A 25,707-nucleotide genomic window follows, 5' to 3' on the forward strand; every position below is an offset into this window, starting at 1 on the left:
GCATGGCTGGATTCAGGCATAGAGAGGTCTATAAGCTATAATTATGGATGTGTGAACATATGATCATTAACACCAACAAATGTCATAATTACGCGGTGCATTTTTCTGTCACATTACAGAACTGCTAATGTGGTGAGTGTGATAGTCCATGTCACTAATAATTCGTTATTAATGGTTAGATCTCTTTAATATAACGGCACTTGTATATGTAGTCCCTTTGAGTATATTATTAACGGTCATTAGTTATGATGGGTAAAGCAGTTGTATTTAATGTACTTTACCTTGTGTAATGTATCTTAGTATTTTGATCATGCAAGCTCAGTGGCGTTACATTTTTATAGCAACTTTATTATTGATAGATATTTCTTTTATTTACATCTTGGTTTGTGAAAGCTTTCCGCTCTTCTAAAAAGGCAAGACATAATGGTATTTGATATGTATTAAGCTTTTTTCAGAATCTAATAGTAGATGTGGTCAAAAATGGAGAAAACATTTTCTAACTCAGTTTTCTCATGAACATGGCTAGTCTTTAATATTGGGAAATCAGACAACGTTATATGTGCTCATAATAGTTATTGGTCCGCGACATGAGAAGTCCTCTCCAAGAGTTTTGTTGGAGAAATAAACCCGTACATATTAATAAAACATTAACATCTCATATTTTGTGATGAAATTATCATAATATCAATGTGAATGATCTCCACGAAGTTTTAGAATAACATCATAAAGAAGGCCTCGAAGTTGGGCTCAAGATAAATGTCTAAAACAAAGCTCATGTACAATAAATATGTTGCTAAACAATTGAAGATTTATTTTGGACACCACTGAAAGCAACACATTATGCATAACGAGGATAGTTATTCAAGGTGGACTGGAATTAAAATGATAACAATTATTATAAAACAATTATCAATACGCACACATTTTGCTTAATGTAAAAATAAATGTTCAACTATGATTTGGAGGTATGAAGTCAGGCTTCATATGCTCGTCCAAACAGGGGTGTATGCCTTCTGCTGCTTCTTGAAAGTGCAGGAAACTTGGATACTGCATTTTTGCAGTTGGATTGCATTCCAAATGATGGTGTGTGACTATGGAGCAACAAATGCAGCCTGGCTAAGGATTTGTGGTTCTATGATTGGTGAACATATTGAGTGAAAATATATGGAGTGTCCGGTGACTTCCATGGTGTAAGGAGAGAGGACAGACAAGGTGAAACTTAAGAGGTGGATGAGAGGTTAGAGTGCTTTAAAAAATGTCAGCTTGATAACCTTCTGTACATTTGTGATAAAGAGCGTCATAGCTAATCGGATTCCTCCAGGATAAATAAAGATTCTGATTCTAAATCAAATATTCAGATTTTTTTCAATCAAGTGTATCCTACCTTCAAAGAAATATGGATCAAAAACACGAAGAACAATTGTTAAAAACTGTGCATATACCCATTGAGATATGCATGCTTGAACTTACACTGAGACAAAGAGAAATACGTGACTTAAACAACGTGTGCCGTTTAGAAACATTGTTTGTTCGGAAAATTAAGTGGGTTTGGGCAGGATATGTCACTGGAAGGGATGATGGCTGGTGGTTAAGACTAATAACAGAGTATCAGCTAATGTCGAGAACACAATGAAAGGGCGTTCTCTGTGTAAATATAGCAATGTCAACCCGTGTGCAGGTACATGAAACATTTTGGATCACGGGACTGTGATAGGCCGGGGGAGGTCTTCATTTGAGCAGTGGATAAATCATGGCTAGTGATGATATTTTAATTAATAAATGAAAATTATAATCTCCCATGCATTTATTTTTTACGAGAATTCTGTAATGTTTTTAGTAAAAATTGACCGCCATGGTTAACCTTATCTTTCAAATTTTATACATAAAGCACATTGCAGGTGACGGTTTAAATGTCTATTTATCATTGAAAAAAATGTGGTTGCTATTCTGTTGCTGGTGACAATTTCAAAAGCCACTGTGAATTAGATCAAAACACCTGCACGGAGCTTTGATCTGCTTTGGTGTAATGTGTGTGTGTTACAGGCTTTGCCCGCATTTTTGGATACCCGGTTGGAATAATAGGAAATAATGGCGTGTTGTTTTCTGAGTCAGCCAAGAAGGTAAGGTGGGGATGATGCTTTTATTTTTGGGAGCTGAAGGCAATAGCTGAATTTGTGAACTTCAACATATGTACATATATACTGAAATAATAATGTGTGTGCATGAACACGATGCCTTCATCTTAAAGAATATAGCTTAGTTTATATGAAGGCATATTAAAAAAAAGCTGTCAGGAATATAATTGTATATAATCTCATAGTAGTTAATACAACATAAAAGCTCATTTGTTCAAGCTAATTTCAATACTAATGAATTCTCAATAGTTGAAATGATCAAAAATGTAATTGTTCCATTGTTTTTATATTTTCTATTGGGTGGATCTGTGATGCAGTGATTAGCACTGCGAATTGAACCCAGTGAACCTGAGTGTGATTCCCGGTGATGGATAACATCAATAATATTGTAGCTGATCCTGGGACCTCCCTTCATCAACCTGACCTGAGCACTGTGGTAAATGATGCGGTGTGATCTTCATCCAATGGTGGATTGACAATGGGCGGTAAAACATTATTAATGGATTATAACTTGATAGACACCATGACATAAATCAAAGCCATAAAGTAGTATTAAGGTGGATTTAAAGCTTTCGTGACTGCAGGGATTCATCTTCTTGGTTCGTTCGGTAAAGTCACGTAGAAGGGAAATAATAAAAGAATAAAAATAAAACATAATAAAATAATTCTCACGACGTTTCGGCCACAACGCAAGCAGCCGTCCTCAGGTGAAGAACAGGTTTGTCGGATATTTATTCAGACGCTGTCTTCCCGGCCTTTCATTGGCTAGTGACCATGTAATTGCTTTGCCATGAACCACAATACTGGAGGCCTTCCATTAGCTTTCCACCAAGCACGTGGCAGGGCAAAAGGCTCTGCCATTCAGTGAGACGCGAGAGTCTCGAATTGGCATTTTATAAAAACAGATGCGGCAGTTTTCAACGGCTGGAAATGATGCTTAAACAAGAATCACAGTTGCTATTTAAGTATGTAAGGGGTGTGTATACATCAACTCGAGGCCATTTGCTTAATCTCCCCTATGGTGGTTTGTGTCTACATTAAACTCTTGTTTAATGATTCTAATCATGTGCTGAATTTCTCTTTATTAGTATGGCAGGTTCCAATATTTCCAGCAGACAATCACTGTTAATCTCCCACACTCATTCTTATCAACCACCGAGGGATGGTGTCATTTTATATCATAACTGAACCACTCATGAATAAACACCTTTGTAAGTGTAATTTACAGTCAGCATACTTCACGTAAAGCAGCAGCTCACGATCCCCATTTCTGTCATTAACTGCAGCCCATCTTTCTATCAGTACCAATTATTTTAATTCTATATATCACATTAAAGAAAACATAACTGTAGTCGGATACAGCCGATAGAATGAGGATGTTTTCTCCATTGCCAAGTTAACAGCACACCTCACTCAATTTGTTAAATGAACAAAATTACCCGCGTGACTAAATCTTGTGTAACAATGAGGCTATGTTGGCACTGTTTTCTTCCCTAGGGCACACACTTCATTCAGCTGTGCTGTAAGCGGAACATCCCACTTATCTTTCTACAAAATATCACAGGTATGGCAAGTGGCTCCAATATTATTCCTTCTCTTTATAAACGAGCCAACCTCAGTAACATTGCTGTGCGACATGACTGCCAGAGAGTTCATCGGCTTTCAATGCTGGGTTCTACTTTCCCTCCCCCCCCCCTTTTTACTTTAGTATTAGAGATGAATATGCATCAATGAAAAGGTTTTGGCATTAAATAAAATGCTTTTACTTAAATTTTTGTGTGCCAGTTCTAGATTATGATTGTACATGAAAAAAAAATTCTCAACACATTTTAAGCCACTTCCTCTGGTATTTTATTGTTTACTGTTACTGTGTTGTTTTATTGTGACGTCTATGAAGTACAACCAGACATATGTGTGGAAGGGAATTAAAACCCATAATAGCACACCAGACCTATAGCGGAGGTTGGGGGAGGTGTTGTGGGTATTTTATATGTTTTTAAAGTTGATTTCAACTGCCCTATTGCTGTTGATTGATACTTTTTAGATGGATGCAATAGCAACGTTTTTTGGGTTGCATCTTCATTCAAAGTTGTGTATTACTATCTAATGATATTAAAACGAATTTGGTCAATGAGTGGCTGAATGTCTCGCAGGTCAGAATGCTCAGCTGGTCCCATTGAGATCCTGGGTTCGAATTTAGGTAGCCACCCATGATTAAACTGTGTTCACAAATATAGTGAGAACTTGCATTCCCACCTGATGATGGACGCTTGTGTTGCGCCCGAAACGTCGTGATTTGTTTTATTTTATACCTACGTGAATTTACCGAAAGAACCAAAGAGTATTGATGTAAAGCTTTCGTGACTGCAGGAATTACTCTTTGGTTCTTTCGGTAAAGTCACGTAAAAAGAAAATAAATTTAACAATAGAATGCAATACGCCGTTTCGATTGCAACACAAGCAGTCGTCATCAGGTACACACAGACAGACACACAAGCAGAGAGAGACAACACAGAGACACAATATTGGGTCTTTGTGTGTCTCTGTGTTGTCTCTCTCTGCTTGTGTGTCTGTCTGTGTGTACCTGATGACGATTGCTTGTGTTGCAATCGAAACGTCGTATTGTATTCTATTATTTAATTAAATGTATTTTGACGTGACTTTACCGAAAGAACCAAAGAGTAAGTATAGTGAGTTAATGGTTCCAGCCCAATTTACAATAACTGTACACACAAAAAGCATCACATTAAATTTGGTTGGCCCTTAATATGCCTTAATTCCAGCTCTAAAAATAAAAAAGTAACATCAGTTTGACTGTTACAAGAACAAAACATTTCCTTGCAGAGCTCGTGTGAAAGTGCACCCCACTGTGCAAAGGTTAAACAGACAACTTGGAGGATTGTTCTGTGAAGTATTGCTTACAGGGGGTATTCTATTCCCTGATACACGGTGCACTGCTTTCGAGATTTCAAAATGTGTTTGTAATCTCACGCTATAACAGTTGGGATACATTCGGGGGAAATGAAGTAAGAAAATATATAATAAAGGGCTCAGCTGAAGAGCTCACAGTGCACGAAGTATTCAACCCAGATTTTAGGTGTTGAATTCAACGTGATAATTTGTGTTTTTCTGCATTGGAGAGGTGCAGTAGTAAGTGATATTACTACTGCATCCTGGTTTGACTCCCCAGGTATTATTGTTGCTAATCATTTAACTAATCTGCACGTAAAAGTATTTTAAGGTTGATGCTAAGATGAGACTGATATGCATATGTGCTTTGCTTTTTGGCCAAATAATGTCTCGGCCTGCACATATTTTTGTCTGGTTGAAGTGGGATTCACATTGAAGAGAGAAGAAGACGTAGGCTTCTTAAGCTGTATACCTCTGTCAATTCCTTGAACTCCATACAGCTCTAGACATGTGACAGAGTTCTCACAGTTTCGTTGCGCTGGTAGTCCCTGCTGTGGGATAACAGTTATCCATTTTACTTCACTGTAGCATAATTATCAGAAGGCTGCACTTAAACAATTTCAGACCTTTAGGTTAGTACGAAAATATTTTTAAGACGGATACTAAATGCTTCCTCATGTAAAAATAGATTTGTTTTTGTCACTCGGCTGTGCAAGAGTGAGGTCCGCACTACCTCTCACCTGCACGAGGACGTGCAAATAGCTACCGAAAGCACAAAGGACAGCAGGATTTTTTGCACGTTCTTGTCGATTTTACAAAAGCTAGAGTGACCGCAAGTGTTATTAAGCTCAATTTGGCTTTCTCAATTTTCCTTTTGACCATTCAGCAAGAGTTATTATTGCTTTATTAGGATGTTTAATAACATTTCAGAAACATGCCTTGTTGAATTATATTTCATCGATGAAGTATAAATCTGTAGTGTAATTCAATAAATATACGATATGCTCACGTTTAAAATTCGTGCTCGATTGGAACACTCGATTGCAGTTATGCAGCTCACAGCTGGCATGGTCTTATTTATTTCTTGGCCACTGTGAAAGTATGATACGCATAATGATGCACACCAGCTTTGATGTATAGAGAAGAGTAGCAGCCTGCCACTCAGCTGACACAGGTGACTCCATCACACAACCACATTATTTGTCGGATTATATCCTAGTGGAAAAGAAAAACCGTTGCATAGAATTATCATTCTAATACCATTCGAATACACTGTGTAACAACATGTTTTTTGTACCTGGGGAATAAGTGTTATTTCCTAATTGCTTATGTCTCAAAATAACAGAAAAATATCTATTATTCCCCACAAACTTTGCTTTTGTGATCCATTTTCAATGAGAAAATGGGCGAATTTGTGTCTTTTCAGATTATAGTGCTTTACTATGTGGTCCATAGTTTGGGTTGAATGGTCACAGTTTAACTGTGGCTTGTCTTTAATCTACAACTCATGTGCACATCAGCCTGTTAATGTTCTGATGCGGTTGATGGTACACTGGTATCTTCGAGGAAGTTCAAATCCAGAAGCGATGTTTGGGTGTGAAATGAGGGGTTCATTCTGGACGTTCGTGTTCCACTCTGTTTGCCAGTGTTCTTCCGGATCTGGATAAGATTCTAGGTTGGTGACAGCGCAATTCTAAATGGGAGGATTGGGAATTGATTTGGCAGTGAGGTCTTGGTTGATATGTAGGTTGTCATTGGTAAGAACATGTGTAAGCTCCCTTGCAGTTTGCATTTATCATGGATGATTATGATGATGAGTAACTACCTTCTGAGCAGCACGAGATAGTCGCATGGCATACAGCGTGACAGTGAAATGATGTCATGTGTAATGGCATCAATGCAAAGCACGGGCATGGTGTGTAATGGCATTGCCTTCACCGGAAAGGCCTTTCTTTTCAGTGCTGGATTTATTGGCAAGCTATTGGGAAACTAACAGTAACACGGCTTTATACTCATTTTATTTATATTGGATTATTTTAACGAGTGTTATCACCCACTATAAACAGACAGCTAATGGGTTAATGCTTTTAATTTTACTTTTTCTGGCACCTCTTGCTATCATAGCAACTTGGCATTATATTTGTTTCTTTGAGGATGTTTAGTTTACGACCATCAAACAAATACCTCGTTTGTTAGATGTGCAAGATTCCTCAGGGACTCTACTCGTTCTCTGCAATATTGATGTCTTTGTCATTTGTTTTGTTGTGCTCACACACCACCTGGCTAAATGGAATCATCCGTGTAACAAATACAATAAACTCAATCTCAAAGATCGAAGAGAATTGTTATTTTCCCCTTCACCTGTCAAATGAAAACAAAAATAATGGCTTTCCCCTAGGCAAATACTGGAATAAATGTGTCTGACACCATATAGAGACATTTTTCACCCATTTGCAGCCTGATTAGAAAGTGATGAAAGAGCTTGGTTTATTTACCCGTAAGGAGCCAAAAAGGAGTCACCACATAGATCCATTGGCATTGCACTTGTTAGAGTTTTCCCCAGGGAGTCAAGCGTATGTGGGCAGAATGGAAATAAATAATTTGATGGCAAGAATAAATGATAAATGCATTAAGGCCTTTTTTTCCAGAAAATATTTGTTGCAGAAAATTATACTTCCATTTCACTGTTTAATTTACTTCGCTGAAATGAATGTTCAACCAAGAAAAAACAGTAATGTTATTCCGTTTTTTTCCCCTCAGTAAAACAATTTAAAGAATTGTTAATTTTCGAATTGTAAAATTGTAGAGGAGTAGTGTGATGACGTCATGTCATGGGTGCTGTAAAGTTGATACCTTCGGGAGCAGGGGCGGGTCCGAGTGAAGGGGAGGAGCCGCCCAAGGGGTACTTAAGGGGGACCCCGTAACGAGGGTGTGGTCGTTGTGGGAGCCCGGAGTGTGGATCGGCTGCAGGAGGCCTCTCCCGCTCGTGACCGGACGGTGTTGGCTGAACCCCCGTCCGGGGTCGACGAGTGTGAGAGCCGAAGAGATAGCCGAGAGTTGGGCTCCAAGAAGTCTGTGAGAATCGGCTGAGAGTGAGTGGGGTTCTTCTCTCCTCGGCCGGGCGGTGTTGGATGAACCTCGGGTCCTGGCCCGAGTGAGAGAGTCCAAGGGATAGCCGAGGTTAGGACGAGTAGAGCTTGGGGGTCCATGGGAAGGACCGAGTATAGAGAACACCTACCCCTGGTGTGAACCTGAGTGTTTAAACAGTGTTAATAAACGGCGAAAGCCCTTACAAGAAGTTCCGTGTCCGCTTGGGTCTACGACACAACAAAATTAAAGTTGCCAGTAAATAGCCATAATTTGTAGTAACTAATTATACAATAATTAATTACAGAATAATTAATGTATATGTTACAATGTTTCTTATAGTGACGTATCGCGTCTTTTGGACAATAGACTTAGAAAACTGTTTTTTTTATATACGGTACAAAATTGCAATGTTACAATTTAAACTTTTCAGTCAAACATCACAATTAATTTACTTGTCATTTTAGCCAGCCACATTGTTCCGTTTGCTGGGTATACTGAAGCATGCTGTCTATATATGTAATGATCCTGCTGTCTTCATGCTGTGTCGCTCCCAGGATTCATGGTCGGGCGTGACTATGAGGCTGGTGGCATCGCGAAGGATGGTGCCAAGATGGTTACGGCAGTGGCGTGCGCGAATGTCCCCAAAATTACCCTCATTGTTGGAGGCTCCTACGGCGCTGGAAACTATGGCATGTGTGGCCGTGCCTACAGGTGACACATTACATAACACAGCACTTGGCACTGCTAGAACTGAGCATTTACCTGAAGACGTTTAAATACGTTTAAATATCGGTGCTGTAGTTTGTGCATAACTATAAATACCTTTAGGCATATTTATTTTTTTACGTGACCAACCACCACTTGCGACGTGTGTGGTTTAAATAACGTGTTTTTAATCAAGTCTACAGGCCCAACAAACATTGTGGGACCCATACACACATTGTACAACATTGATCATGGCTTGGTGGATTGTGGGAAGGCTCTTTTCAAGCAACAAAATGAGGAAAACAAAGGGCTTATGTGTCTATACCCCCACTTATGCAGTAGAACTCCAATTAGATGTGGTCTGGTTATGCAAAGAATTGGTTTTCTAGGTCAGCGGACCATGGATCGCTCTTCCCGTTTTCCAGCGGCTGCTACATTGGATTGCTAGAATTAACTAGTTATCCTCTCAATGTGCATAGACGCTGCACATCATTCTCTGATTGGAGGTAGTGTGCAAGTGCATTCAGCATGGAGCTCTCCAACAGTGTTGTTCGGTACCTGCTGCATACACAGTGAGCTTGTTTGCAATCTTGCTTTGAAGCTTTCGTGACTGCAGGAATCCTTACTTTTTGGTTCTTTCGGTAAAGTCACGTAGGTAGAAAAATAATAGATCACGACGTTTAGATCGCAACACAAGCAATCATCATCAGGTGGGACAACCACAGCAAGAAAAACTGCTGAAGTAGGCGAGAGATCTGCCGTGGCACGAGGTTATATAGTAGTGTATAGTGTAGTGTATAGTGTAGTGTATAGTGTAGTATATAGTAGTGTAGTGTGTAGCGTATAGAGGCCTCGGCAGTAGGGGGGGGGGAGAAGGGGGGGGGGGCAGAAAGTGGACCCCGCAGCAGCACCCGGGTCATTGGAGTAGATAACGGAGAGAGATGCACAGAGAGAGAAAGAAAGACACACAGAGAGTCGGAACATGTTCCTTCGGAGTGGGCAGGTAGGAACTTGGTTGGACAGCGCATTCGTGCGATCCGTGTCACGTGGCGTAAGCTGCATTGGGCGGCGCGTCACGTGGTGCTGAGCCCGCCCGAACCGCTCTATGAAATACAAATCGAGGGCGTGGCTATGCACGACAGACAGACAGACAAATAATCCCTGGTGGGCAGTGTGGAATTGTTTTTCCTACCTGTATAACAGCTGACATAGGCAGGTAGGATGGAAACATCACAGTCAGTTAAGACTTTACCTGGTTAATAACGTTCTTCCAATGATTGCTCAGGTTGTACCCATCTTCTCGGTTGAAGTTGTGTCTGTGTTTATATATCTGGATGGTTTTCAATGTTACGTGGGATGGCTGCCATTTTCCACCCAAGGCAGTGGCCAATTAAGCCATGCCCATTTTTTGGTGACTTCACATACTGCACTGATACAGTTATACGATCGAGATCTCCAGGTATCCAGGTTTATCTGGTGTCCAAACCCTCGGATAACCAAGTGAACCTGGATAGCTACCATTGGTACATGGATCCAGGGGTAGGCATCCCTCACATTACCCTGGATAACTAGAATTCTATATTTTCAGGATATGTCAGGCAATTGGTCTCAAACTGGATATCATCCTTAGGCATCCTGGTGTTGTGTCCATGTTTTGTTACATCAAATATAACAAAAAACTTTTTTTTATGTTGTACTGTTTGATTAAATGCCTGTGTCAAAATGTAAATTAAATAGGAATTAGAGATGATCTAATTCCTGGGCTATATTATTTATAGATATTTATACATGCTTCCACGAATCTCTATCAATTATATGTTTTTCTCCACGAGGGCTATCAATTTGTGACTCAAAATTGATCAAACTTTTTGCTGCTTTTATGCATCTATTGCTCACTGATGCCTTAAAGAATGTTTGTGTGGTGTTCTCTATATTTTTTTCTCATTGTTTTTGTAATCATTTTATAAAGTTCTGTGTAACTCCACTTTTTCCTGTCCATCACTCTGTGTTTCTCCTCTTTCTCAACATGTCTTTTGTAGTTTCAGACTATTTGGTCTAATTGCTTTATAAAAGATTTATAAATTAAATGTACGATCAATTGCTCTGATAGTTACTTCATTATTTAAAGTCTCGATATCGATTTGCTCCTCTAGGCATTCGAATTAGTTGCTTAGTCTAAAATCAGCTACTTGTTGCCTTAAATTTTTATGTGAACTATTTTGTTTTTGCTTATACAGTAAAACCTTGGATTGCGAGTAACTTGGTCTGCGAGTGTTTTGCAAGACGAGCAAAATTTTAAAATAAATATTAATTTGATAAACGAGACAGGTCTTGCAATATGAGTAGTATGTGTATACGGTTTGTCTGCCGAGCGTCACGTGATCACAACTGGTATACGAGTGCTTTGGATTACAAACACATTTCCGGAACGAATTATGCTCGCAATCCAAGGTTTTACTGTACTTAGCTTTTTCCTCTTATTGGCTATGCTGAAGTGCAACTGGCACCGCATCAGTCTGGTCACTTACTATATTTTGTTTGATGAGGACAGCGAAGCCTCAGATTATCTGAGATTTTTGGTTAGAATCGAGTCAATATCACAATGATCAAAGTGCAAATTATAATTTTGTAGAAATGTTTGTATCACATTGAAACGATGAATGGACAGTAAACATGATTGGCGCAAAGGATGTGATCACAATTGTGGTTGACAAACACTTTCATTCTCATCATCTTTTAGCCCACGTTTCCTGTTTATGTGGCCCAACGCTCGCATCTCCGTGATGGGAGGGGAGCAAGCAGCCACTGTGCTGGCCACCATCACCCAGGACCGCTACGCTCGTGAGGGCAAGCAGGTGAGGGAGGTGCACGTAAGGCATTGAAGGCGGGCACATAGGATGGCAAGGATGCAGCAGAACCTAATGAACATGTCGGAGGAAAGGGACAATCATATGGTAATTGAAACACAAGGACTGTAATGACATGCGCATGGCAGTGATGCGCAGGGAGGCAGGAGCAGACACAGGAATCGCAGTGAAAGCAGTGGACATCCACAGATACATTAACACTGGGAAATTAGCAAATTTACAGAGCATCTCCACTCACCTAGAAACATATTCACAGCAAGTGTGATGCATGTTAAACATAGCTTAAAAATAGAGATTTGCACACATGGTGATTCGACTGTCTCAGGTACGATCATATCATGGAGGAGTGCATTTCTCACCAACTATTTAGCTTCATCGGTGCGGCGGCGTGTAAGGAATATGATTATTTAATTCACAAGCACGGCAGCACGGAGATGGCGGCATGTATGCACAGGTGTGAGATATGAAAATTGGCTTAAAAATTTCAATCTGCACACTTTGTGTTTCCACTGCCTCGGGTACGAACATATCATGGAGAAGTGCATTATATGTAGGAACCCTGTTTGCTAAAGACCAGGAAGAGGGTGAAAATTTGGCAGCTAAATTCCATGGGTAATTTTTGCCAGCAACCACACACATGAGGGATCCTCGGATACGTGACTTTACCGAAAAAACCTAAGAATATGAATAAGAATGGGAACAGTCGTGCTTCAAGCAGTCCCCGAGTCGATCAAAAGAAGGCCCTCGTCCCCAGGTGGACACTCCTGGGGTCACCGAAACCTCAGTAGAATAGGGTCTGTGCCCCATAAGGCCGTGGTGGTAAGTGAGTGACCCACAATTCCCTGTCTACTATCGCTGTCTGTTTACGTTTCTCACTCTAGTCTATGAATCCTTCCATGGTCTTGTCCCAACTTATCTTGCTTCTCTCATATCTTACTACTCTGTACCATCCCGTCCTCTATGCTCCCAATCTTTACTGTCCCTCTGTGATTTCCTTGCCCTGTGCCCAGTCTCGCTTGCTTTACTTTTCCCTTATTGCTTCCCTTCACTGGAACAAACACCCACTGCACATAAAACAATCGTCTTCACTAACTAGCTTCCATTCCTCCCTCTCTTCTCCCTAGCCCATCCTGCTACTCCCTGTCCCCACTCCCCAACTATGACCAGGCCTACCCCAACCCCTTCTTAACTTCTCCCACCTGTTCTGCTGTCATCATAACTACACCACCACTTTCAATAACTCACTTTATCTCAACTACTATCCTCTTATGGACATCCGTAACAAATTCATTAACGAATTGGCCACGTTCTGTTTACATGACAAAACCTCACGAGTTGGCTGTATCTGGTGGTGGAGGGTTTTAACGACACATTTATATATTTACGCGATCCAACCCAAATACCTCTATTATGAATTTTATAATTGCTGCAAAACGCCTTGAATTAAGGCACGATTTCAATCTTTACAAAATAAATGGCATCCACTGGGGCCCGGCAGCCCCCCACCTATCAACGCGAGTGAGATGCTTTCTCGCTGGAGCGTAGGAAAGACAAAGAAGGACCAGAGTCCGAGGGCAAACCTTGGCGGAGAGAAGTATGCAGTAGGCAGAAGGGCAGCCCTTCTATGTATATGCAAGGTGCATGGAAAGAAAATGTTAGGTCATCTTCGGACCCCGTTTAATTTCACGGCCATAGTATGAGACTACCTATCAAGAAGAACTGTCCATGCTGTACTGACACATGGTAGCGGCGTGGATGGTGAGATCACGAACATTGCCCATGCACTGAACCTCTCCTTCGCAGTCTGCCATTGTCTGCCACACTGTTTACACATGAGTCCATCCCTTTACAATTTTGGGAATTACATACTGTATTATTGTTAACCATGACCCCTAAGTGAAACGGAAGTGACATCATGAATGGTTAGTTTAAATAATGCCATATAATATTAATTCATTGATATTTGCACTTTTAAATATCGTTATGGTCATCATTATTAAAGGTAAGTTAAACACAATAATGCAATGACATATTTATACCTGAACATATATATATCCAGTTCATATTTTTATATTGAAACGTAATGTGTGTTTATGCCCCCACAACCCTGTTTTCTTCAAAAGCTTTGAATATTAATATTTTCAGATTTAATATACGTGCCATTCTCCAGGAACGCATCCCCTGTGAATATTTATGGTTTACTGTGTATCAGATTATGTAAATTATTGTCTTCTTAATTTTTTTGCTGCTGTGATACATTGTAGATGACTCCAGAAGAAGAAGCTGCTCTCAAACAACCCATCATTCAGAGATTCGAAGAGGAAGGCTCCCCATACTACTCAAGCGCAAGGTAGACTCACGATAATAATGAATACTTGACAGGCCTTTGTCAGTCCACTACTTACTGGGTCAAAGCTTCCTCAAAGTGACATATGGGCTTTTTTCTTGGCATACTTTGTCAGTGCTGGTTGATGGAGTGGGGGGGGGCATGATAGGTTTAGATATGAACTGCCAGTGATGTTAGTCATAACAGTAATTCAACTCAGATTTCCGGATTCAGAGCACAGTAATGGTTGGATGTGTATCAGTAAATTCATTTTGTATTTTCCTCTACAACCGCCATGGTATAGAGCTAGGTTAGCTGAACTTTAAAGTTGGATATATTGGGTTTAATTAAAGCTCAATGTGGAAAGTTAATTCATCCACCATTGCAATTCCCATGTTTTATCTACAGATTTACTTTACTTTCCTACAGATGGCACTCACTCTTCAGCTGAGCAGATGATGGAAAGGCTTGGGGAAATTAACCACTTGATTGTTTGCTCCAGTAGTCATTCCCTGTTTGATAATTCTCAGGCAAATAATTAGTTGGTTAAGCCAGGGATCTCATCTTTGTGAACTATGGGCATGGATAGGTCACCCTGTGATTCCTCATTAGAAGGCCAGAAACAGTACTGATTGCCTCCTGCACGTAGAGTTACTACATAAAGGTTCGTGAATTCGGTACAGGGACGCTTTCCCAAAGATGTGTGGATGCTGCTATGCTGATGATACTGGTCGCCGATTTGAGTGAATGTTTGTGTAATATAGCAAAAGGGCAGCCACGTGTAAAGCCATTGCTGTATTATAGTAAGATACTGTGGTACTGTTATGAAACTGAAAATGAAGACAAATCATAGGTATCTATGGGACTTTAAATACACCACTGGCAAGTCACCCATGAAGTTACACTGAGACAGAAAGATGAATACATAGATCCATACTCTTTGGTTCTTTCGGTAAAGTCACGTAGGTGAAGAAAGAAGAAAGAAAAAAACAGAGAAAAAAACTAAATTGATAACTAAAATTAAAAAAGAAAAGTAATTTCATTTAGTCATTTTATTTTCACCTACGTGACTTTACCGAAAGAACCAAAGAGTATGGATCCTTGCAGTCACGAAAACTTCAAATCTAGAAGGAATACATGGATTCAAGAATATACACCTACATCAAACACCAGAAGCTGCCAGCAGCCTTTTATAATCAAGGGAGAACGTTCGTTGCTCCATTTAGTTCCTGAAGAAGCTCCCAAACATGTAAAGAAAAATGTGGAACATCATGCCAAACAGCACGGAGTACAACCTCAGAATACGTATAACTTTAGAGACGTTATATTCACTATTTTAGAAAAGTGACCTTGGGCTCTGTAAGGAATGATTGCCTGAGAGTACGTCCACCATGGAGATGGCACAATACAATCTGTTCGTGTGCAGGTGACAGGTGGATTTTAGCATTGTAGGACCTTGAGAGATAGTGACAGCTTAAGGGGAGGCCTTCATCCAACAGTTTCCAGTTTATTTGTTTAAACCAGGGGAGAACTTGAAGAGACCAGTATATTCTAATTTCCAAGAATGACCTAAATCAAACAGAGGATCGATCATGGTCGATGATGATGATTACTTGTATTTACACTTAACCCAGGCCTTTGAAAAGACATATATTCTCAATTGGCTCCTATCTGGTAAAATGAATGGCAAATCACAAATACAACACAGTCAAAATTGTGAAATGAATACTGTCTATAATGTCCATAAAAAATCAGACTGACATATAATTGTGGCCCTCAATGATTTAATAAAAATGGATATTAAATCGATACAATTATAACTGTTGCGTTTTTAAAAGCAAGCGATTGTGTAGTTGTACACTTGCTCATGGAAGTATTTTTCTTAACCTTTGGTGGTTTTGCACGAACACAGTCGGTGTGTGTGCTTTGTGACTCTAATCCGCTACTTACCTGCCATTGTAATAAACAGCTATTATCCAAGTTATTGACCTTTACGAATACCAAACATTACTGCTGGCAGCCACAGTCCTGCGCACTCACAAATGACTATTGAGTTGTTCACCTTTAAGACATGAAGGATGATGAGTCAAATTAAGTGGGCCAGCTGACCTTTCAGTTCCATAGGTTTCTAATTCCAGTTGAAGAACAAACTCACAGGTTATGTCGGTTCACAGCTGCTGACATCTAACAAGGCTGCTCATTTATCCCATCTGACATGATGCAGGAGGCCAGTCTTCATTTATCATTATTGTAATGGTTTCTTTACACATCACTCTGATCCATTCACTCATCTTAGTAAGATGTCAGCCATTGCTCTTACGCTTAAACTCTAAATATCTGTCATTAACAGAACAAATTACTCAAATTACACCAATGACGTAGCCATGTTAGGGTGATTCACAATGCTTTTATTACAAGGGAGTCTGGATCAGTTATACATATCTCTTCGTTGAGAGCCCGTGAAATAGTGATCGAGTTTCACTTGCAAAAGAGCAAGTGACGTGATATCATCATAATGTGCAGATGTAAAATGTAGTTGTGATAATGCATAATTACGTTTAATCTCAAACATGGTGCTAAACAGTTTCCTCACCTAAGCTCATTAGGCAGGACATTTATATTTGAAAAAATGTTTACTGCATAATGACACGGCAAAAAGTCAACATTCTACTGCATGATAATTATAACATTGGCCTCTTGAGTAAACTGTGCCTGTATCCTTTTGAATTTTCCATGGTTTACTTTACATATTCTGTTATTTTTTATGGTTTCCTAATCGCCGTTGGCAGTCTCTTGGGGTTCGAGGATGGCGTCCATCAGGTTTGGTGGTGGCTCTTGAGGTGGCTGAGGAGTCTAATTCTGGATCCGCAGATCTTTGGGTATTGGAGGCACACGGTCCGAGGTCAAAGTGGGATCTGCAGTTCTGGATTGGTTTGTTTTTCCTTTTATTGGTGGCGATCTACTTCGGCATTAAATTTCGATTTAAAGCTTTCGTGACTGCATGGATTCATATTCTTGGTTCTTTCGGTAAAGTCATGTAGAAGGGAAATAATAAAATAATAAAAATGAAACATAATAAGATAAAATTGTCACGACGTTTCGGCCACAACGCAAGCAGCCGTCCTTTTGACCCCAGGTGGTACATGTCATCTATCATAAAACTTGTAATATTCATATGTGGCGGTTTTAATTTTTAAAACACCATGTCCTTTATCATTATTAAGGTAATTTACGTAGTTCTGTAGTCAAGAGGCAGGTTTTTTCTCACATTTTCTCTTTTCCATGGGTCACTTCTTGGGCAGCAGGGTGCCATTTATTTATTTATTGTCTCTGGCAATAATTGCTTCTATGCTCACTTTGGAGGTAGTCTCAAAAGCTCTCTGCTTGAGACAGGCTGGCACCCTGCCTCATACAAATGCATCTAGCTACTTACAATGCATTATCCAGAATACCATATTGGGGGTCACTTCCCACTGACGAAAGGTGTTTGGAGCGTGTCAGTGACTACTGTATGAATTAACAAGATTTTAGTGCGATTGTTAAATCTAATTTAATAAGTGGTCATCGACACGGTCCACATCGTGCCCACCATTCCCTCAGTGGTACATATAGTCCAGTTAGTTACATGGAGTTGACTCGTGTTAAAATCTTCGGTCATTTTTGGACCCAGTTTCATAACTCGCTGATATTATTTCATTACCCCCACCCCAGCAGTGGGCTTGGTTAATCAGTCAGTGAGGGAATGGTGGCGTGTGGTCCCATGGGTAGGCTCCGTTCCCTGGCCCCCTCTCCCATAGGGGAGGTGTGCGGTGGGGGGGGAATCGCCATCTATTAGTATGAATTAAATAAAAATAAAATACAAAATTTTATGCATTAGCTAACTTCATTGAGTGCCGGCCACTGGAATTGTACTGTAATGTATATGATCGGAGCATTTCAGTGACAACTGTATGAAAACCATAATTAACATAAGTATTAAAATCGTGTGTTGCTAAGGATTGCTGTTGTTCCAATGTACTGGTTGGGTCTAAATAAATTTGAATATTTTTAACTATATGAATGTATTATTATATTCTTAGGTTTTTTCGGTAAAGTCACGTAGGTAAAAAATTAAAATTAATAAAAATAAAATCACGACGTTTCGGAGGCAACACAAGCTTCCGTCTTCAGGTGGAACAGTCACAGCACGATAGCTATCAGCACGATAGCTATCGTGCTGTGACTGTTCCACCTGAAGACGGAAGCTTGTGTTGCCTCCAAAACCTCGTGATTTTTATTTTATTTTTATTTTACTTTTATTAATGTAAATTTTTTACCTACGTGACTTTACCGAAAAAACCTAAGAATATGAATCATTGCAGTCACGAAAGCTTCAAATCTAGAATGTATTGTTATAATCCACACATTACAACTGTGGATAGGCCATTTGTCAGCGGGGTGGAGGAGGGTGTATGATACATTTTATATAAGTAATTAATTCTGAATGATAATATTGGTCACGAAGGCCTACGTGTAAAATTCAGTTTAATAATACCTTTAACGTATTCACAATTTAAACAAATGGCAACATTTTTATTTACATAAACATTGCCATTTGCGCATGGATTACATAAAGAAAGTTTGAAAAAACAGACTTTCACAAATTAAGTATGTAACTGTTGCAGTCCGGTATTGATGTACTCAAGATGTCATCTTGCAATGCATTGTGGTTGTGAGATAACAGAACCACGTGGTATAATTGTATTGTTGCCAGGTTCAAGGGAGTCACAGCAGGTGCTCAATTATATCACCATGGGTGCACTGAGATGCGGTTATGAGTGAGCACGGCATCATCATGGACAGGTGGTGTCACTGGGGCATTCATTGAACCAGAATGAAATCCAAAAACCCAAGTGCACATTAATGCAAGTAATTTGGTTATATAGTTCCAAAACAAAAATACTGAGTCAAGTATGGATTAAGAAAATGTGAATCAAGTATTGACACTGCTTAGTGGTATTAGTGGTATTTTACGAGCACGTTGATGCGATAACTGTGCAGATATATCACAGCCTTGGATTATTGCGTCTCGACAGCCACCTTAAATATTTCGGAGCCGTCCACGCTTAACCAAAGCCTAAGCTTTCTGCAGGAAATTACAGGCGAAATGCTCTGCAAGGAAATCAATACAGCCGAGGGAATGTACACTGAAGCCAAAGAGGGAGCTCAGTGGCATACCAGCAGGCAGCACATGTCGGCTCATATTTGCAGAAAGCTTAACGTGATATTCTAGGATTTTTTTCGGTAAAGTCACGTAGGTAAAAAATTTAAATTAATAAAAGTAAAATAAAAATCACGACGTTTCAGAGGCAACACAAGCTTCCGTCTTCAGGTGGAACCGTCACAGCACGATTGCTGCATCAAGTAAGAGAAATTCCAAGAAAACAGTCCTTGTATATATACTGGTTGAGGGTGGGAGGAGCCTAGGCAGGCACCTGGATATTATTATTGTGAGGTTCGGTGCGGCTGAAGCACGCTGCTAGGAATGAGCCTTTGTTGTGTAGACTGGTTGAAATGGGAGGTTCCAAGAGTTGTTAAGGTGCGGCTGATGTAAAGATGCGGTTGCTGTAAATGGGACTGAGCCTTTGTTATGTAGAGGTGGTGCGGCTTAACGTGATAGCAAAGCGCTTGTGAGGTTTTTGCGGGGTCTCTGTAGTGGACAGCCACATTGCTTGTCTGCAGAATGGCACTGTTGGTGGCACCAGTTTTCCTGAAAAGGAACGCACATTGAAGGCAGTACCTGGAGATATGCTGCTGAAAAGTTTCAAGAATCATCCTAACATCTGCCTGTAATACAATTGAGGACTTTTGGACCAATGTTTGGGGGCTGCGTCAGCTCATTATAATGGTGGCCTGGACTGGCCATATGTCACAACACTGTCAGAGGATTTATGTGGCTTCTCAAGTCATTTGTTGTCCCCCCCACCCACATCCTAGTGGTGCTGTCAAGCCAATAGCAGATGGGGGCTGGTTATTTTGCATTCTTGGGTCTTTCGGTAAAGTCACGGCGATAGGTTCAAAGAAAATAATAAAAAATTACAGAAAAATACGACGTTTCGATCGCAACGCAAGCCGTCGTCACTAGTAAATGCAATTCATATTAATTATGGCCAATATTGCAATGTACGTACTGCCATTAAAGAGCAAAAAAATCATAAAGCATACAGTGCCAAGTGGAAGACGTACATTACGAAGAGAGGTAATGTTGGTTAGAGAAATTTGGCAGGGAGTAGGGAACAGGGCAGACATAAGAGAGTTATGTGCAGTAAGAATATGATGAGACAGGCAGAAGATAAGATACTGAATCTGGACTTGAGCATGGATAGGGATTTAGCAATGTGGCTGCCCATAGCACGGATGGCAAAAAAGTATTGACCTTCAAATGCAAAATTAATAAGCTATCTCTTTCACATAAATTGCATAATTTAAGCAGCATTCAAGACAAGAAAACTCTGGACCACTTTCGACTTTGTGTGTCATCAGCGCAGTCAAGCTTGCTTAAACTAAAACTAAACTATGAATTGCTTGAATCGATGCTGGTGAACTGCTCATCTTACAGGCAATTTTCGTATCTCTGAATAAAAAGTAAAAATATTTTTTTAGAGTGCATAATTTCACAGCATTGTTTCAAGATAAGCAAACTCTGGACTGGTTTCGACATTCATTGTCTCATCAGCAGTCAGGCTTGCTTGAATTCATGCAGGTTAATTGCCGATCATACAGGCAAGGACATTCTCTTTACGATATTGGGTCATAGTTCCCTTCAAATGCCGGTAAACTGGTAGGGTTGTAATGATTCATCAATTGCTCTATCGGTTCTTAACTCTTGACAATTACAAACATGACTAAAAAAATAGAAAAACTATGGTCAAGACAGAAAAAATTTGACAATTGATTCTAAAATAAAATCGGCGCTATGAATTCTGACAATTTACTGAACCAATTACAACCCCTTTGACCAGGAATTTTGCCATGATGCCTTGGTTTCTGGAATAGAGTGCACACGGAGGGGAACAAAGCAAGATGTGAGGAAATATGTAGACTTGAGCGAGTTCATGTAAAATCTTGTTGGCTTTGGAACTAGAGTTGTATTGGGAGCCAGTGGAAACCTTCAGAACAGTTCCACGAGACACATAGATATAAACATGTGTTTGTCTGTTATACAGCCAAATTGGTTGGTCTTGAGCATGGTGGGAATGACACACTTGCATTATATTCTCGTGGAAGCTCTGCACACATTTATTCTTTGGTTCTTTCGGTAAAGTCACGTATAAAGTTAAAATAATAAATTAAATAATAGCATACTACGACGTTTCGATTGCAACACAAGCAATCTTCATCAGGTATAAATAAATAGCAACAAAAATCTAACCAGAAAACTATAGACAGACATACAAGCAGACAGACATCACAAAGACACACAGAGAGAACACGTATCAGCACAAAGAGAGAGGTCGTTTCTGTGACGAGGCCTTAAATATAGAGAGGGGGCGGGGGCGGAGAGAGGGAGGGGGCAGAGAAAAAATTAGCATGTCAATGAGTGGACGACGACGTGGTACGGTAAGCAAGACGACGACGTGGTACGGTATGCAAGCTTGAAAATTAGGAGAAAGACACACTAAAATTAAATAACCTAGTAACACAATGCCCCTGCCTCAGGATTCGCTACCATCAGTCGGCTGAAGGTGAACTTCACCTATTTTTCTCAGCAGAATGGCAATTCAAATTGATCATGAATTTGCTAAAGTTGGCATGGCCAACTTTTTCCAGACACTTCACGTGGCCAAGTTTTTTACCACTGGAACCTCTGAAACATTCGTTTCTACTTTTGTACATATGTATGTTGAACTTCTTTTGCACCATATGTAGCCATACGGTGATAATGGCATCTATGAGTGCCATCTATTGTCTCTTTGTAGATAACCAGTTTTGATATGGAGATAAGTATTTACCTGTCTTTCACCATACTCTTTGGTTATTTAGGTAAAGTCACGTAGGTATAAAATAAATCACGACGCAACACAAGCTTTCCCACCTGATGATGGACGCTTGTGTTGCGCCCGAGAAGTCGTGATTAATTTTATTTTATACCTACGTGACTTTACCGAAAGAACCAAAGAGTATGGATTCCTGCAGTCACGAAAGCTTCAAATCAAGAATGTCTTTCACCATCTCTCTTTCTTCATAGCTGGGTAAATCCAAAGTATGTACAAATAAATGTTTTGATGAGTTTTATGTATTTGAGATTTGACCTTATTAAAAACATAGTACACAAAAAATAAATTAACTTCATCTGTAATCGTTTACTCACTCAGTTCTGGCTCTGTAACCTGACATGGCACGCTGTGTCACCAAGGACGTTCATATGAAACTGTTACTGCTGCTCATTGTGATTCAAGTTATCTAATGTTGTTTTTATAACTTGTTTCCATCCAGGTTGTGGGATGATGGTGTCATTGACCCGGCTGACACACGCATTGTGCTTGGACTTAGCCTGAGTGCCACCCTCAATGCTCCGACTAAACAAACGCACTTTGGGGTTTTCCGCATGTAATGAACATCAACACACGTGCTCAAATTGTCTATGCGTGTAAACCAAGCACAGCATTAAACGTGTTGATTTGTGTGTATCTTTTACAAGACAGTTTATATATCATTTCTTGATACTTCCAACATTTCACAATCAGATTAAAATCTGTATAATCCACCAGCAATGTTTCCCTTTGGTGCCATACAATGCAATTGTGTTTTATTACATTTCTATCAGCTGTTATGCTAAATGGACTACATTATGCTGCATCTCCAGCTGGGGAGTTTAAAGTTGAAAAGGAATTGTTAACACACTGTCAATTATTTCCTTATAACCTGACGAGAGTAAGTTAATATATAGAGTATATCATATACAGGCATCCCCCGCTATATACGTTCCTGGGAAATGCTACTTAACCCGAAATTACTTCTATTTTTGCATTGTTTTAAAAGAACGCATATGGAAAACATTACACTTATAAGATCCCGAATTAATCAGCAATGTATATGTGAAACAACACAATGTGGAAACCTATAGCGGGGAATACCTATGTATTGTGTTTATATAATATATATATTATACTGAGTATAAACTTGTTGTTGCATCATGAGTGTCCCGTTATTTAAGAAGGCTTCAAGTCCTTTTAATATAGATTATGTTGTGTATAGGAGACCCTGCAAACACATACATATGGACATACTCTGATCCGAATTATGGGTAATTGGGAATAAAACATTAAAAAAATTTATGTCATGTTTTTCTAAAAATAAATTATGGTACAGAATTAATAAATCAAACCCACTTTGAATTGGTTAAGATTTTTCCTCAATTTACTGAACTTGTGAATAAAGTCGTAGTCTGTCCAGCTTTACTCCTTACATCACTATCAACAGGCTGCACTGTTTATCGAGGCGCTAAGAACTCGTGAAGTGCAATTAGCATGATGCAGAATAGGAGTTGCCGCACAATCCAAAATGTGAAGTTAATTACACGACGTTACAAAATAAAAAAACATTGTACTAAAACTATAAACCCATTACAAATAAGGTGCAGCATTTGATGTGTTTGTTCCTTTTTGCTTATTTGAAAAAGGGTCATTTTCCAAAACTAGTTGCATAAGCGAAACAACAATTTATAAATTTTAGTTAATATTGAGACCCCAACAACCTGGCTGCCCGTGCTGTCACACACCTGTCTCCCACTCTTCCGCTGCAATGCTACAACCCTCCGGGAAGCCCCACGAATACAGCAAAAGTCCCCTTCCCATTCATCAGGACCTCAATAACGTCCCTCGTCATCGCTTGAAGTCATGCAAGCCCTTTTGGACCCATGTGCTTAATTTTAAACAATGCAATTTCAATCATGGTGATGCTTGGAAAGTTGAATGGAGTTCAAAATAACTCACACCTTGTGATAAACCCAACACAGAAGATCCCTGGTTTTGATCTTCCTCGAAACTCATGGTCCACCCTAAACCACATCCGCACAAACCATGGCAGATGATGCACAAATCGAAAATTTAAAACTCTCCACTGTGCGACTGTGGTCATCCAGCACAGACCATACAACAATGATGCAATTCCCAATTCACAAATACGAAGAAGACATCACAGCGATACACTCCCACTGCTGCTGACACAGTTGTCTGGTCTGACCACCTATAGGTGAAATTATAGTTGTTGATCTGCATCTACATCAGCCATATGAAAGAATACCCGCAACTTAAATAGGATTCATCTGAGGAAAAGCTGCAAATAAACCAACACCAAACTCTTTGGTTTGCTTTGGGCACCTGGTAAGGATGCCTGCTGATTCTCCCCCTGGAACTCTGCCGGGCACTGGGCAAAGATCCAGAGGCTGGCCCAGGACAAGCTGGTGGGGCTTTGTAGCTCGGCTGGCCTAGGAACGCCTGGGAATTCTCAAGAAAGAGCTAGAGTCCATCACCAGGGAAAGAGAGATCTGGACCGCCCTACTCAACGTGCTGCCGCCGCGACCCTCACCAGGACAAGCAGAACTAGACACGGTTCGCTATCCCGGTCCGGACCACAAGCTGGGTCTCGGACCGCGTGGCTAGAGGCTTCTTCTCCCCGACGTGGATATTCGTAACACCAGCACACGAAGAACCTCGAGCTCCCCACGGGGCCCTCGTTATATGCCCCCGGGCTGGGGCTGGCTCCGCCCCTAGCCCCGCCCACCTTCCAGGCCTCTCGAGCTCCTTCTCGAAGGATCCCGAGAGCTCCTTTGGACCACGTGACCGCCCCACGGCCCCCGTCCACCGGTGGCCCCCCTCCAATATCTGGTCACGTGACAGCAGGTCAACCAGCGTATCATGCCCCAAGGTAACCCTGGCTGGCTGACACTCCCTCTCGCTCCCTCACCGGGAGCCCGCACCGCACACTGCTTGCGGTGCCTCCGCGCTGACCAGTGCTCACCCAAGCCCCACTAGGGCTGGTACTACATCCCGTACCCCGGGCTGCCCATAATGACAACACATTACCCGCCGTGGCTTCGTAAGCCCCGGCACCATACAGTGACAAGCACAGTCACTACAAATATATAAATGTGTCGTTAAACCCGCCACCACTCGACACAGCCAATGAGTAAGCTTTGTCACGTAAACAGAACATGCCAATTCGTTACTAGTACAGCACACCGGTGTGTTGGAGAGCACCCATGATCCAACAGGCACACCTTACATTCCAGATTATATATTTTTTCTATTATCAGAGACGTAGATTATATTATAAATTGTATTTTGTTTTTGTAGAAAAATATAAATTACGCACATTTAAATGAGCTGATGGTAAAATATTACAAAAGTATGAATTCTGAACAGCCAATTCTCACCACAAATGCAATCTGTTTTGGGCGTCCCCCATTGCAAAAATCCTTCACAAAGAAATTTGATTGCCTTGCTTTTAAAACACTCAACAGCTTATCTGGCCATGATGGTCGCACTATAGCGCCTTCACATTGATGGGTGTGAAAAGCGTCAAACCTCTCATCGCACACTTCCATTAGTCTTGACTTTAAGACACGAAATGCCCGTAGAAAACACCAGCCAGCATTCGCCACTATATAAGTGGCACTGATGTCACCACGGCG

At 40.4% G+C, this 25,707-nt stretch overlaps 1 protein-coding gene across 1 annotated transcript in view; it reads left to right on the forward strand.

The window, feature by feature from the left end:
• The window catches only part of MCCC2 (methylcrotonyl-CoA carboxylase subunit 2), a 66,214-nt gene extending 42,812 nt beyond the window's left edge, over positions 1-23,402 (forward strand). Inside the window, exons 12-17 of the mRNA XM_078884029.1 lie at positions 2,044-2,120; positions 3,633-3,699; positions 8,690-8,846; positions 11,581-11,695; positions 13,972-14,057; positions 22,509-23,402. Coding sequence (XP_078740155.1) covers positions 2,044-2,120; positions 3,633-3,699; positions 8,690-8,846; positions 11,581-11,695; positions 13,972-14,057; positions 22,509-22,626 — 620 coding nt within the window. The 3' untranslated portion in view covers positions 22,627-23,402. The remainder of the gene's footprint in view (positions 1-2,043; positions 2,121-3,632; positions 3,700-8,689; positions 8,847-11,580; positions 11,696-13,971; positions 14,058-22,508) is intronic.
• The last annotated feature ends 2,305 nt before the right edge of the window (positions 23,403-25,707 follow it).

This window comes from Lampetra fluviatilis, chromosome 3, assembly GCF_964198595.1.
Source record: "Lampetra fluviatilis chromosome 3, kcLamFluv1.1, whole genome shotgun sequence".
In the NCBI taxonomy this organism is placed as follows: domain Eukaryota; kingdom Metazoa; phylum Chordata; class Hyperoartia; order Petromyzontiformes; family Petromyzontidae; genus Lampetra; species Lampetra fluviatilis.